The sequence below is a fragment of the Mauremys reevesii genome, linkage group 13, assembly GCF_016161935.1.
Source record: "Mauremys reevesii isolate NIE-2019 linkage group 13, ASM1616193v1, whole genome shotgun sequence".
Classification (NCBI taxonomy): Eukaryota; Metazoa; Chordata; order Testudines; family Geoemydidae; genus Mauremys; species Mauremys reevesii.
The window spans coordinates 27,491,748-27,507,537 of record NC_052635.1 but is presented as its reverse complement, the minus strand read 5'-3'; the positions used below and the strand labels follow the sequence as shown (position 1 = coordinate 27,507,537).

The 15,790-nt window shown below is 44.7% G+C and overlaps 1 protein-coding gene across 2 annotated transcripts; it reads right to left on the bottom strand.

The window, feature by feature from the left end:
* Positions 1-708: 708 nt before the first annotated feature.
* On the bottom strand, positions 709-14,795 carry ACTR5 (actin related protein 5). Of its 2 annotated transcripts, none has more exons than XM_039497781.1 (9): positions 14,069-14,795; positions 12,590-12,819; positions 10,576-10,745; positions 9,300-9,517; positions 8,853-9,035; positions 6,786-6,908; positions 4,207-4,346; positions 2,996-3,128; positions 709-1,393 (listed from the first exon to the last, which is right to left on the bottom strand). In XM_039497781.1, the coding sequence occupies exons 1-9, from the start codon at positions 14,462-14,464 to the stop codon at positions 1,136-1,138; spliced, it is 1,851 nt and encodes a 616-aa protein (XP_039353715.1). In that variant the 5' UTR covers positions 14,465-14,795; the 3' UTR covers positions 709-1,135. The 2 variants fall into 2 exon arrangements, with proteins under 2 accessions (XP_039353715.1, XP_039353716.1); XM_039497782.1 differs by having other exon boundaries at positions 14,207-14,793.
* Between the last annotated feature and the right edge of the window lie 995 nt (positions 14,796-15,790).

Sequence of the window (15,790 nt, the reverse complement as noted above, 5' to 3'; positions counted from 1 at the left end):
ACTTCAGATCTACATGCATAGAAGACTAGTGGGCCAGAAAAAGGGCTGGGGTAGAGCTTGTGGTGCAGAGGTGGGGTCATTTGATCAAGGGGTTCCCAATGTCAAAGTCCATATATTATGAGCTTTTAACTTTCAGATTGCTCTAAAACCTATAGGCACAGCAAGATGGTCTTAAACTGGTATTCCACAACAGGGGCGGACTCTGGGAGAGAAGAGGAGGAGAACCAGTCAGGTCACATCTCTCGGGCCTATTGTCTCAAAACTATTGGTAGATCAAGGGGCCACTCTGACCTGCACCTCTCCTCTGCTGGATCCTAGGTATAGGTAAGGATCTGGCAAGCCCATCAGATTGTAAGGTCTTTAGGCCGGGGATATCTTCAGACTTCAACTGCAATTAACACAAGTGGCCCCACTCCTAAAGGGGACAGTGATTAAAACAAATGATTAATAAAAGCCAATTATGGCTGCGGATTCAAAACATTACTTATTTGGAGGGTGGGAGGAGGAAACAAAAAAAATCGATGGTCAAAGCAACAAGGATTAGAGCCAGTGCATCAGCCCAGCTTTATGTTTTCTAATACCAATGAAGTGTGCTGGTCTTCTTACAAACCACTCATACAGTAATGGGCAAGAGAGACCCCTGCTGGACTGCTACGTTATAAATCCTGCTTCTAGATTAAGTCATTTAATAAAACAGCATCACAAAAAAAAGTAAAAAAAATCTTCTTTTATTTGAAGAAGAATTCTAAAAAACATATTCTGTAATATAACTATCAAATTCCAAGAGGTTGATCATGTTTTTCCATCTGAAATATTTATCTTCTGTATTCATCCTTTTGCTCGATTCCTCATAGAATAGATGCATAGTCCCATATTCTGTGCAGGCAACATCAGACATGGAGCTGCCAAAAGCTTCCATGTTACAGTGTTTTGACAAGGCCAGCTGCTGCTCTAGAGACACAGAACAGCTCCCACTCCTGATTGTTCAAGAGAAAATTGCTACCCAAAGTGCTAAATGCTCTGTGCTAGGCTCCAGCCTGCAGTCCGTGGTGAGTTTACTGTGCAGGGGTAGCAACTATTCCCTTGCTTGGCATGCAGTCACTTTAATCCTGGGTGTGTGGTCAAAGTCTCTCTGCTATGCCAGGTCACAGGGATTGCCTACACTAGCCGCCAGTACTTTGGTGGGTGCTAAAGCTTCAGTTGTCCGTGGAGCCTGTTTTGGAAGGCGAATGGGGACATAGACATTTGAGGCACAGTGCTCCTTGAGGTATTCGCCCCCTTTTTCTTCATAATCTTTTCTGGTTATCCAGCCTTCTTCATGGTTCACATATTCCAGTGCCCAATCCCTAGCTCCATACCAAGCATCCAGAATGGGATTGGAAGCAAGGTGAACCTACACAGCAGAAGGCACAAAGAAGAGGTCTGTCAATAGAGGTGAACCCTGAAAACAAGGGAGACTCTGGGAGAGAGTAGCCCCTTAACTTACTTCACAAAATCAAATCTACATACTGCAATATTCCATACATTACGTTTAAAAGTTTGAGCCAATCTCACTCAATGTCCTGGAAGTCATGGGGAGGTCAAAGTATTGTTCTTTGGCTTGTGAAGACAAATCCCCAGTGGGTTTGGTGGTACATCAAAAATCCCACCACAGGGTTCAGAACAAGTGGAAGGCCAAGATTAGAACAGTGGTGGTGGGGTAGCACAGGTTAAGTGCATTGGCAGAATGGTCTGGCAACCTAGGACTAGAACAGCAGAGAGGAACTGCGGATTAACAGGAAGGAATGCTGTACTGGACAAGCTTGCACTGTATCACATTCCACTGGCATTGCCCTTTTCTAGGAGACTCCCAGCACCACCCCTGATTCAAGAGATATCAATGTTAAAATGAAGAATTTATGGCAGGGGCTTCTACAGTGTGGACCACATCTTACTGGGAAGATCATCGTGTTGACACTGCCCTTCCCATATATGATCACATAAAATCCATGCGGCAACTACAATAATTGCTTAATAAGGAAGTACTTATAGGGTGCTTAGGTTTTTTACTTGGTGGTTTTTTGTTTTGTTTTTTGAGTCAGCAGCAGGAAACCAGAGACGTCAGCACAATGTAACCAGTCAGCTTTCCAGAACACAGTTTAAGAACTGCCGACTTATTCTACCTCACTTATTGGCTACAGTGATCCTGCATTTAATATGATCAAATAGCTGGGAACCTACTTGCTTGTGTTCCAAGCACTTAACTCTCACTCCCTGAAAGTCAACATCCAGCTGTATGGCACTACAGTGCAGCTGGGAATAGCAATGCAAGCATGTTGGATGTAGTGCACTAACAGGGAGTGTCACCTCATGGGGGGGTGGGTAGGCCTGATGGGAACACAGGGGCAAGGGAGGTTGCTGGGAAGAAAAAAGAGAAAGGAAGAGACTATATCAAGAGACCAAAGAGTAAAGAAGTAGGGACACCAAAAGCTGGCACTATGTTGCTGTGAGGAAGCTGGCAGCCCCGAATTCACCTTCAGCTGTGTACAGCAGAACTACATGGAGCACAGCAGCAAAGAAGGGGATTACATGATTAGAAGAAAGCCACCCAAAGGTGGTTAATATACAGAAAAATAGTGAGTGGCATTCAACAGTAACCCTTATTACAACTGCCAAAAACATGGCTGCATCCATGTTTCTACACTGGTCAGTCATATGAAGGCCAGTGCTATGTAAAGTCATCAAATTGCAAAGCAACAGATATTAAACTAATAGACTATGATTACATCAGTCATTTTATACTGTCTATAGGCCAGTCTGCTATTTAAAAAGTAATGGAAGATTATGGGAAAAGCTGTGCAAGTTGTTTTGAGATGGGTAGGAAGGACCTTGCAAGTGTCATTACAAAAACATACAGGAGACTTAGATTTCATCTCACACTTCTCCTACGCATACCTTGCTGATTTTTTAACGGAATACACTGTGAGCTTGTGCATTTTCACAGCTAATACCGCACCTGAAAAGACGACTGGAATGGCCTCATTTCAAGTAGCTCCTTCTGGATTCTGGCTTTCAGTCCAGGGTACATTGTATTTCCACCAGTGAGGAAGACATTCTGGACAAGTAAAGCCTGTTGCTCCTTTGGATACCTGCAGGAAGAAAACCAATGCTTCAACTTTGGGAGCATCTCACTGCAACGAGTGAATAGCTATGGAGAAGAATACTGCCACCTCAACATCAAGCGAGATTTCTTTGGACATAAGCAGACAGTCCTTGCTTCATGAATACCACACCTGGTGCTCATATTTGTTTTCCTGTAGACAGCCAGAAGTTTGCAGAGGTGGCAGACAAAGTCATTAAAAAATAGGTATAACTCAAATAGGTGTATCTCAATTTTTTATATATATATATATATATATAAAATTTGAGATATACCTATCTCAGAGCTTGAAGGGACCCAGAAGGGTCATTGAGTCCAGCCCCCTGTCTTCACTAGCAGGACCAACTACTGATTTTGCCCCAATCCCTAAGTGGCCGCTTCAAGGATTGAACTCACAACCCTGGGTTTAGCAGGCCAATGCTCAAACCACTGAGGTATCCCTCCCCAGTATGTACCTTGGCCCACGCCGCTTCCAGCGGCTCCGATTGGCCTTGAGCAACGAACTGCGGCCACTGGGAGCCATGATCGGCTGAACCTGCGGACACGGCAGGTAAACAAACCGGCCCGGCTCACCAGGGGCTTTCCCTGCACAAGCGGCGGAACAAGTTTGTGAACCACTGCTCTACACAGTTTTGCAAGCCCCTTGGCTATTCTAATCCTGACCCACTCCAGGTTGTAGTGTCGTGATTCAGATTCCTAGAAGGTTTTATTGCTGGCATCTGTATCTACTTAGGCTAGCACAGGAGTTAGTGTTACTCGGTCACTAACGATGCAATCCAGAACACAAAGGCCACGTGGAGCATTGTGGATCAACTAAGGCCGGCAAAAGAAAAGAGGATTTGAATACCTGTGCTGACAAGCAAGCAGCTGTTTTGACCCAAACGGTGAGAGCTGAAATTCAAAACTAAGATGAGGATTTTCAGAGGAATTTAAGGGAGTTAGATGCCCAGACCAAAGTGAATTTTAGTGGGATTGGGCCCTTAATCTGTTTTCAGTTTAGCCTAAGGGAGTTAATTCCATTTTGGCAAACAAAGCCTGCAGGGAGCCAAGCAGTTTTGCTAACTCACCTGTCCAGGACGTACTGCATGGTTTCTGCTATGCCCGCCTGCTCTTCTCCTATCAGAGAGGGTTGGAAGAGAATTTCTGGAACCCTGATTCTCTCCGTACCAAGAAAAAGCTGGTGGTACTCTGCCAGGTTAAACACGGGCTTTAAATACAAGACATTAAATATTACCTATCTTTTCCCACTATGTTTTCCCCTCCCTCAGAGTATGCCTCCCTAACTACTATGTTGTGGGACCTGATTACAAAACAGCAGTGCCCTGACTGTTCTCACACAGTTTAACTTGGCAGCATAGATAGGACTAACTCATGTTTTACCTGTGTTCCTATAGTGCAATAGGGCTTGAGCCTTGCAGGTCTGTAGAACATAATCAATATGGTTGAATCATGGTTCCGTTCTATCTACATTGCAAGGCCAAAGTGTGTTTTAATCATGTTGGGGGACTACAGTGTCAGAATCATAGAATTTAAGCCCTGAAGGGACAACCAGATGATTTATTCTGATCTCCTGTACATCACAGGCCACCAACACCACCCGGCACAGGCACACAAAACCCAACAACTGAAATGACACCAAGATATTACAGCCCTCAGAAGACTAAACTATTATGTGCCACAGGCAGAGAATAGGATGTACTGAGGTGCACCAAATTTGAGGTTTCTGCAATGGCAGGGAATTAAGTGAGGTATACTCGATTATCCTGGCAAGAGACCTGCATCCCAGGCTGAAGGTGGCAACCGCGCCTTGCCTCCCCCTAGCCCCCCAACAGGTCATACATAGCAATCAGTTAGACATGGACCACATGAACACGAACTAGCCAGCCAAGCACCTGAGAAAGAGCATGCTCAGTACCATCTGAGAGCACTGGTCGTCCCCATCCAGTGCCCCAGCTATGGCCATCTCTGATGCTTCAGAGGAAGGAGACAAAAAGACTCCAGGTTACATTGGGGGGGGGGAAATCCCTTCCTGACCCTTGAAGGTGACTGGCTGAAGCCCTGAGATTTTAGGGACAGACAAACCAGAAGGGACCATCAGGCAACATCAGTGTTGTAATCCATAATCACTATGCACTTTGTTTCCCTGTTTCCTATTTTCCCAGCAGATTGCTGCTTAAATGGATTACAAAGGCACCAGCTACACAGGGCAGAGGTCTGACAACCGCGCTTTCAGTACAGTTCTGGGCAAGCCAGGTGGTAACATGGTTTGGCCAGCCAGCGTGGGAAGGGCCAAATCATGTTATAAAGCCAGGCTTCAGCCCTAACAGGCTGCATCTATACTGGACCTTTTTCTTACTGTTGTTACAATTTGAGCTTGAAGGCACTAATGGTTGCCCACACTTTTAAGCCACCGTTTCACATAGGTCTGCCCTAAGCAAGGTTAAAAGTCATATTACTTTGTTAAAACCTCCACTGGGGCCTTGTCTATACTAGTGCTCTCGCTGTTGCTACCATCAGTGGCAGCAACAGTCAAATGAAAGAACAAGGCTAATGCAGACAAGCGCCTAATAGCGACATAGGCTGGAGCTGCGGTCTAGCCAGTTAGCACTGGGTTTATCCCCATCCATGCTACTGAGCCAGATTCTATTGTAAAAGTCAGCTAAGCAAGGTTGTTTGCCCTTTTTAGATATGGCCAAAGTCACTGGTAACAGAGCCGTGTTAGCAGAGCTTTAGCGCTGTTTGCCTCGCCAACATCAACAGGGACCTTTTTCTGACGAAGCTGCCAACAGAACTGTGCTATAGACCAGCACCTGACATAGGGTAACAGCCTGTTAGCACCATTTTCTATTAAAATTTCTCAGGGAAAAAAAATAAATAAATCCCTGCCTATGTCGTTGAGGGAAACAATGTCAGAACCCTACTAGCAAAAGCTACACTGACATACTGCTGTAGCTAACATGTTTGTGTTTCTAGTGTGGACAGGGTTAAACTGGTAGCAAGAAGCCCAGTCAGCTACAATGCTAGCAGCCAAGTCTCGCTTGCTTGAAGGACATATTCATAAAGAATGAAATTAAAGCATCTGTGCAATGTATCAAGCTGACTGCAAGAGGACAACCATCAACTCTATTTTTCAAACATTTAATATTTCTTTCTAATGAACCATTGTTTATAAGAGATTCTCACAAGCTGTAAAACATTTCTCCTCACTAATGTTCATCTTTTTAATGGAGTAAAAAAAGATCAGAGTCTTTTCATTTAGTTTCTTGGCTGCACACCAGTTTCAAATCAGTCAGCTGAAACACGCAAACTTCTAGTATGCCTCTATTATTTAATTGTGGCTGCAGAGGCAAACAGTAAGTTTCAAAATATGATTACACTTTTTGAGTAAGCATGGGCAGCTACATTAGCTAGGACAAAAAAAAAAAAATCACAAGAGCCATCAATCCTCATGCACCAGAATATAACTGATCAACTGTGGTTGGGAAGAAGTTTCCTCCATAGGTTCCTTGCCCCCTGGAACATTAGACTTTCTCTAATGCATCCAGCATTGGCTGCTATTGAGCTAGGATAGTAGACCCACTGGACAATTGGTCTCGACTGGTAGGGCAATCCCTATGAAGCGAGGAAAGATTATAAAGAGTCAAACCTCCACTGTGGTAACTGGCTTCTCAACTTCAGGCTGATCCTCAGCAAACAAAGGCTCAAACTCATGAATGCTTTCCACATCCTCCAGGGACTGTTCACTGCCCAAAGGGTCCAGGTCCAGGGTCTGGAAAAAGGAAACCAAGAGGATCAGTTATTTCACTGACCTTAGCTCTGATAACAGTCTATAACAGGCTGGGATTCTGAGGAAACAATGGCCTGTTAGCCTGATCCTGCCCTGCTGCCTGAAACCTCATCTCTGCAATACGCTTATACAAGCATTAAAAATTCTCAGGCACTGAAGAGAAACCCAAACCAGGGAACATTATATATACATACATATACACACAGAATAAATTCCACAAAGCCCTTTAACTCCTGATCAAGATGCCAACTCACACATTAAGCCTCCTATTCAACAGACCGACCACCCATCCCCCTGAATTAGCCTTGTTAGAAGAAAGGGTCTCTGCTATCCAAAGTCTACATTAAATCTTATTAAAATAGATTTTTAAGACCTATTAAAAGAACTGGAAATGTACCAGATTTTAACTGCTCTATAATTACCACAGTTCCTCACCTTGTTTGTGTGGGTCTGGAAAATAAACACTTACTGGTTACATAGCTGCCACATGAGTCTTGGAGTTGCCTAGTTTCAGACAAGCAACAGTCTAGGTATATTGTGCCAAAAAGGCCACAAGGACATTCTGTCAGACATAGGGATGGTCATGGCTTCAAAGCTCTTTGCTGAGCAATGATACCTTTAGCTGTGGTCCTACAGTACTCTTGAGAACTGGGAAAGATTTTTAGGGTAACTTTTTAAATTACCCCATTTACTTCTACAATAAACAGTAATTTGGGTTTGGGGTTTGTTGTAGAGGACTTGGGCTTTGCCTGTTGTACACCAAACAGGCTATTTTGAAACACTGAGCAAACAACGGGAAAAAAGCTAAGTTTTAAATGGTCTGAGTAGGTTAACAAATCCCCTCATACCCTTTTTAAAATGGGAAGAGAGGAATTTAAAAAAAAAACAAAAAACAAAAACTCTCACTCAAAAGTCTTAAATGGCATCCCATGGTTTTGGGAAGAGTTAATTTTAGATGGATGCTGTTAGCTGAAGGTCTGTTAAACATTTAGGTTTCTTTTAAAAGACAAAATAAGACAAATACCCAAGAGGGAAGAAAGTAGCAAAAGATAGGAAAATGTGGGCCAGTTGCCGGATGGCCACAGGCACAGCACATGGTACACAATGTAATTAACTATTCCTGAATCCTGGCTTTTATTCCCTTAGGATAGACAGGCTCTCCATTCCGATCTTTCTGAGCAGATTTTGGGGGCAATTCCCCTGCCCCCTACCCCAGGCCTTCTGAAACAGGAGTATGTGAAGATACCCAGAACATGGGATGGACACTTCCACTCATATTTCATAAATCTAACAATACATTGTTCCTAATTTTTTTATGGGTAGGGTTCGGCCGAGTGCTGTGCCTGGAGTACAAAGGAGGAGGGGAGAAGGTGGTGCTAGGTGCTGCAAATAGGGATACACTGTATAACAATACTAAGTTATAGGTGCTGCTTAGAGCATGTGTTGAAAAGAAGGAAAGGAAAACATTCATCCCCTCTGACTGCCCTTGCCCCAATCCCAATGAAGATACTTTCTCCTTCCCCCACCCTCCTAATCAGCTCTGGGAGGAACCAGGGAAGCATGTTCATCCCAGATAATTGTACAGTTTAACTAAGGTGTCAGGATGGCTGATCTGATTTTTGTACTAGAATATAAACTAAACAGACACCTAAGAGATGTGTGAGGATACTGGGTGCTGAACATATGAAGAGTTGTGAATTTCAGGCAAAACCACAAAGCCAGCTTCAGACCTACCCGTAGCCAGGTGGGAAGAGGGGTGGCAGTGGGGCAGGGCAGCAGTAGTCAAATCAATAGGGAGTTGCACGTTGCTAAAGGGAAGAGCTGTTCAGTCACAAGAATAGTCTAGAGAATGGAGAAACTCTCAGGATATGTAATCTTGAGTGCATTACATGTAGTAACAGAAGTAACCTGGCTTCAACGCCGTACCTCTGGTTTGCTATCCACAACATCCACTTCAATGCTGACTTCTGCCTGTAGGATCTTCTGCTTGGTTTGTTCAATGGCCAGGCTCAGCTTGTGGATGTATGACTGCAGTTCCTCTGCGGAGTCCATGTTCAGTTCAACCAAAGCTTTGTGAAACTGATCCATCTGACCATCTTCTAGCAGTTCCTGCAGAGAGATCCCCCCAATAAGCAGGTAATGATTGCCAACAGTGCAGGACAGTTAGAAGTGCAGCGAAAGGCACTGGAAAGTTCCCCTTGCTGTTGTAAATAACACACAATTCCATGTGTTGTGATGCAGACTTGTTGCCTTAACAGGGTAACTGCTAAGTCTTCAATGTGCTGTACGTGAAACAGTGCCAGAAACATTCCCAGGTTATTAGGGCTCTGAGAGCAGTACCCTCCACCCCCAAAACACATCTTCCATAACTACCTGCACATAGAGCAACCTGTCCAGCCTCTCTTGGTCAAGCTGCAGTTTCTCCTCCCGCCGGCGTGCATTAAGCTCTTGGAGCCTACGTAGCTGCTGCTGCCGCCTCTCCTGCTTCTCCTCCGATGTCAGGGTGCTACCGAGGAGTTTGCTGGAAAAGGGCAGCTGCATCTTGTGCACGTTGTTCTCATAGTACTCAGGAGACCTCCACTTCTGCAGCTCTGTGGGAATATTTTGAAAGCAAATAATCTATTTGCCAGGCTGACACGTTATCTTGTGCACACCTCGTTCTGCAAGTTCCCACATTAAAGAACGCTGTAAGAAGCAGCAATTTAGTTTGGGACCCTTCTCTACTGCCTAGCCAACCATCGTTCCCTGTAGCTGCCCCCTCAAAGTAGCACCTACTGAATGCAAGAGCATTAGATTGCATACACAGATCAAGTGTCTTCCAGTCTGTCTCACTGAATCCTGATCGCTAGAATGCAAAAAGCATGCAATAGAGAAGTGGTGAACAGAGCCCTAATTCATTCTTAAAGCCATTCTGCCCAGGTTGCATGTCTCCGTGCATTTCCACAGTCCCTTGCAGACTCTTTTAGTGTGCAGGATTTTTTCTTGAAGTAGTATTTTTTAAAACACAAAAATATATAAATAAAATTATTCTAGAAAGTACCCATCCTTTGAATGTATCCTTCTTTGAAAGCTGTCTAGAGTGATTTCTAGCTTAGCTACAACAATTTTAGGGCTCCTTTACAAGATTGTGTGTATTAGTCTATCAGATTCATTCTCTGAAATGCTAGTAGCCCTAACCTGATAGAAATGTATTATGGATACATAAGAAGCAGAGAGTGAACCAGATCAGAAACAAAGTGAAGCTGACCAATCTATTTTCACCCAATGCTAGCAGTAAAGAAATGATAAAAAGTAAAATTTGATTTTAAAATTTACCCATTTGAAACAATCCCAGTTATTAGTAACAGAGGGATTTTAAACCAACAATAAAATGTTTTTAACATAGCACATGAGTTTTATCTTGATAAACATTACTTTAAATTTTCTCTATTTTATGGACTCTCCTTTATGGATTGCTATGAAAAACTGTTGTCCCACATGTTCTACAAGCTGGACTAATGCAGAGGAAGCTATGAAGGCTTAACTGCTTTATATATGAAGACTGTCAGAATCTCAGTAAAAGGAGAATTCTGTCTACCTGACAATGAGGTAGAGGACAGGATCAAACTTGAATGAAAATTGTGTGGTTATGATTTACACCCAGCCTTACCTTCTATATAATCCTCTGCAATATAGCTGTGTTCATGCAGTATTTCCTCCATACGGCTGAGAGTGATGGCAGCAAAATGCCCAGGGTATTTCAGCTGCAGAAGGCGCTGAAGATACACAGCTGCCTGGCATCCGCCAAGATTGATACGTTTGCAGTTTTTAGCATCCAATCTAACACAATGCAAAAAAGGCAGGCAAAGGAAACTAGAGAAGTCCAGAACTTCACAGCATGAAACATCTCTTTTAATCACAAGGGAAATAATATTGATTATAAATAAGTAGGCAAATACATAGCAGATTCAACACCTTTGCTACCCTCCAACACTACCAACTATAGGCAATATTCAAAAAGCTTTGTAAGTTTCACTTTTGTTTGCAAAAAGCCCCCACTGTCAGCTTGTGTTGGTTTGCTGGGTTTTTGGGAGGTCAGGGGTGGGCGGGGGGACAGAACAGGTGTAGAATTGGCTTTACAGAAGGGAAAATATCAAAGATGATTGGGCACAGAATGTTTCTGTGCTCACTGAGACCTGGAAATCCCATAGGATCACAATACTTCTAAGCAATGGGACTCAAAACAGGTACAGTCACATTCATTTCAGCTCCATTAAAAAAAGGGGGGGGGGGAATACTGGAAAGGGGGAAAATTGATTAAGAAATACTTGAATACAAGAGTTGCAGTAGATTACCAACAGAGCATATAACAAAATTAACACCATAAGGAAATACTTGGTCACAGTGGATTAATCTTCCCCCAATGTACAATCAGCTTGCAGAATCCATGGCCATGAGGTTCAGAGTCACCTCAACTAGACCAGTGGCTCTCAACCTTTCCAGACTACTGTACCCCTTTCAGGAGTCTGATTTGTCTTGCGTACCCCAAGTTTCACCTCCCTTAAAAACTACTTACTTACAAAAATCAGACAAAAATACAAAAGTGTCTCAGCACACTATTACTGAAAAATTGTTTACTTTCTCATTTGTACCATATAATTATAAAATAAATTGATTACAATATGTATATTCCACTTACATTCCAGTGTGATACTTGAGCCTGTTTTTCACTTGTGAGCCATGTCTGAAGCTGGAGCCCTCCCGCCCAGGGCTGAAACAGGTAACTTAGCTTTGCAGGGCCTCCTATGACGTGGTACCCCAGGCAATTTCCCTGCTTGCCACCTCCTAGGGCTGGTCCTGACTTGTGACCCTCTAAACCCATCCTGTGATCCCCCTGGGGGTTGCAACCGCTAGGTTGAGAAACACTGATCTAAAGGAGTTGAGAACCCCCCTGGAAGACCTCTGCATACCCCTGGTTGAGAAACACTGGACTACACTATTTTGTGAAAAACAGTATGTCTAGCTATGCCGGCTAATAGAAGCCCAAATTTTCCTACTTCATGGAGTAACTGACTGCTAGAGAAAGCCCCCTTCCCTGTACAGCATTACACAACTGGCCATGTGCATCATGTGAACAAAGTTTGATTTTCCCTGAAGCATCAAGTATAGACCACAGGACCACTTATGGCAGGAAGGTTACAGGAATGCATGGATCAATGGTCTGATCAGTATGGCAAAGCCCAGGTGAGGGCTTCACAAGTCTGACCCAGTCTTTTTGACTGTTTAAACAATCTCAGTAAACACAACATATGTACCTTTTCTACTGTGTCTGATATTTTACTAGTAGAAAGATTATTGTGCGCCTTTATTTTAGAAACATGGATTTATGCACTGTAACAATAAAGAAATGCATTGTATGTATTCCACAAAGAGTACGCTTCACCCCAGCATTCAAGTATATTAGAGCCCAAATCTTGCTACTGGAAGGTTGACTGCACCCATCCTTTCTTGTCTTTAATAGACATTTGAGCCTGCAAAGAGTTCAGGTCCCAGCATCTGTTTTGAGCAAGACACACAATGAGGAAACCTGGTGTATCTGCTGCCTGCACTTCTGTATTCAAAATAAGACCGCTGTGCATCACTTTGTAGAAACCAGTGGCCACCTGTGCTAGAGCGTCACTCACCTGCCCTCTAAGACTGGCAAAATGTGCGTGCACTGATAACCAGAAGCCACTATCAGACTGTTGCAAGGCCACTCCTGCCTCCTGTTGTGGTGGAAGCTGTACATACTGTCCACTCCATATGAAACCTTTGGGACCTGGTAACATTCAAACAGGAGCTCCGACATCATTTGCCGTGAATATAGAGGATTGCACACTGCTTCTGTTAAAACGACTGGATGGTCAACACAACCCTGTAGCAGAGCCATGGGACAGAGAAGATAATAAGAGGATTATGATGTTCATGTGATCAACACATAATACAGATGGGTCTTCTCTCATTTCTAGTTATTTTGCATATAGAACTTAAATAAAAAGTACTTTCATTCTTTATCTGCATATATCTTTTATTAGTCACCCTCAACCCTACTTAAGGAGCATAATGCAAATACTTATGGGTACCAGCAATACCTCCGAGCAAGGCAGTACAATGATTGGTATACTTTTTTTTTTTTAAATAAACAACTATAAAAGTCAGGATTAAGTGACAGAGTAATAAAAATATCTGAGCCCTGTCTACCCTATACATTCCACCATTACTTCAACTAGTAGAGAATAATGGGCTGGGTCCTAATTTTAGGAAGAAGAGAGATTTTTAATGCATCTAAGTAACTTAAGATCCCAACTCCCATTTCCAAAATGGATTTAGGCAGTTGGGAATCTAAGTCTCATTGTCAGTGGGATATAGGCTCCTTTGAAAGCTTTACCCAAGGCTTAAAAGGGCTGGAATTTTTGCACACAATATGGTAAAGGACTATACAAACAAAATGCAGTCTGATATATAAGACAGACAACTAGGTCAAGGAGGGATGGTCACTCAGCTAGACCCCCAAATCTCTTTGCTAGAGGCTGGCTCTAAACAACTGTTCTCAACCAAGAGCCTGCAACAAGAACTCTGCAGAGCCTCCCTGAAGCCAATGCCCCACTCCCAGTGCAGTTCTCAGTGCACTATGGACTGGGCCGCTTCGTTTTACAACAAAGAACCCAAGACACTGGACACAATCAGAACACAGCCCCCTAAAGGGAAACCTAGAAGTGCCTTGGGATTTGCTACCGTAACCCATGCCCTGTTCCGTACCTTGGCCGTCTCACCCCACCTGCAGCCTTACCTGAGAACTCCCCCATTTCCCTCCGTTATTGCTCAGTCACAAACCCTGTCCCACCCCAGGCTCTTCACTCTCCCCATGCCGATCCCTCCCCACCCAAACAGCGATACCAGAAACTCCTCTCCACTTCTGCTCCTCCTGGATCCTCCTTCCCACAACCATCCCAAGCCAGGTCCCTCTGCCCAGACTTCTCTGCTGGGTTTCATCTGGTCTCCCCCCCCCCCACTCCCCACTCCTGGGCCTAGCGCCCCCGTCCCTGCTCTCCCCGGGGCCCAGGTTTCAAATCCCTCCCCGGTCTCCCCACGTCCGGACCCTGCCCCCCGCTCCCGGGCGGGACCTGCGAGGAGACGCCCAGGCGCTGGAAGATGTGGTCGAACAGCAGCTCCTGCAGCTCCAGCTGCACAGGCACGTTGCGGTCGAAGGGCGAGCGGAGGAGCCAGCGCAGCGGCTCGGGGCTGCCCAGGTCGTTGCCCACCTGGGTCTCGGCGCCAGCCCCGCCCCGGGCCCCCCGGCTCCGGGCCGCGAGCGAGCGGAATCGGAGCAGCGGCTCCCCGGGCACCTCGGGGTCCGGACAGGCCCAGCCCGCCCGCGCCTGGAACGAGCCGTTATCGATCACTAGCGGCACCGGCTGCGGCGTGCGCACGGCCGGGCTGGGCCCCAGCACCGGGTCCGACAGCCAGCGGGCATCGCGGAACTGGAACACCAGGCCCCCCGCCACCGCCGCCATCGCCATCCTGGGGCCGCCGCTGCTGCCGCGCTCCCTCCGGCCGGGAACAGGAGCCCGCCACCAGCGTTCCGGGCCGGGCGGAGCTCGGGCGGGTGAAACGGGCCTCGGGGTGGGGGTAGGCAGCTGCTGGCAGTACCGCGAAGGCTTAATGCTTAGTAGGTGGCCGCCTCTGCGTTAATGCAGCTTGCAGAGCATGTGGGGCAACAGGCTCCTCGCACTCCCTAAGCGAGAGTCCAGAAAACAGAGCGAGCGTCAAGTATCGTTGATCGAGATTAAAAACCACCGACCGATTTTAAAAACGTCTTGATTGTGTTAGTGTGAAATCCGACTGTTACTAATAACGGCTTATTTCCGATGGATAAAGTTTTAAAATCAAATTTTACTTTTTATCTTATTTCTTTACTGCTAGCACTGGGTGAAAACAGACTCGTCGGTTTCCCCTGTGTTTGATCTGGTTCCTCTCTCTTGCTTCTCAGGTGTCCCTCACACGGTTCTATCGTGTGAGCGTGTCTAGCACTTTAGAGAATAAATGTGACAACCCGGAAGATTTGGGGGATCAAAGGGGCCCTAAAATGTAGTGGCTAAACTAGAAGTCACTCTAAGCAGCTTTCCAGGAAGGATAATGTTAACGCAACAATTCAGTATTGGAAGGATACACCTGGTAAAACTGGTTTAAAAGCCAAGCTTTGCCACCCTTCTCAGTTTCACAACTCATGATGCTAGGATCAGAGTAGAGTCTCTTCTGACTACGCTTTCCCCTTAAGCCCATCCAGCTAAAAATTATGGAAGTCAAATCTTTTTAGTACTTTATCTCAAAGCCTTAATGCTACAGTTTTTCTTTAGAAATATTTACTGTAACTAAATTTTTAGTATACCAGTAACTAAGAGAAGCATTGTCTAGTTAGAGCAAGAGACCTGAGTCAGAAGTCTTGGGTTTTGTTCCTCCTCTAGCACTGACTGACTATCTAGCCTTAGGCAACTCACTAATAGCCCGATTTTCAGAAATGCTGAGTACCTACAATTCCCATGAAAGTCAATGGAAGCTGCAGATACTCAGCATCTTTAAAACTCAGGTCACAGATTTCTTTGTTTACTCAGGGTACAAAGTAGGAATAACAAGACTTCCCAAGCTCACAGGGGTGCTGTCAGGTTTAATTAATTAGAATTTACAAAGCACCTTGAGAACCTGTGATAAAAAATTCAAAAGGTTGTGACTATTGTAGAAAACAAATGTATACACAAACAAGAAAATTAAAAGCATGCAAATATTAGTAATGTGCACTTATATACCCCCTTTCATCTGACAATTTTTCCAAGTGCTATACAAACAAT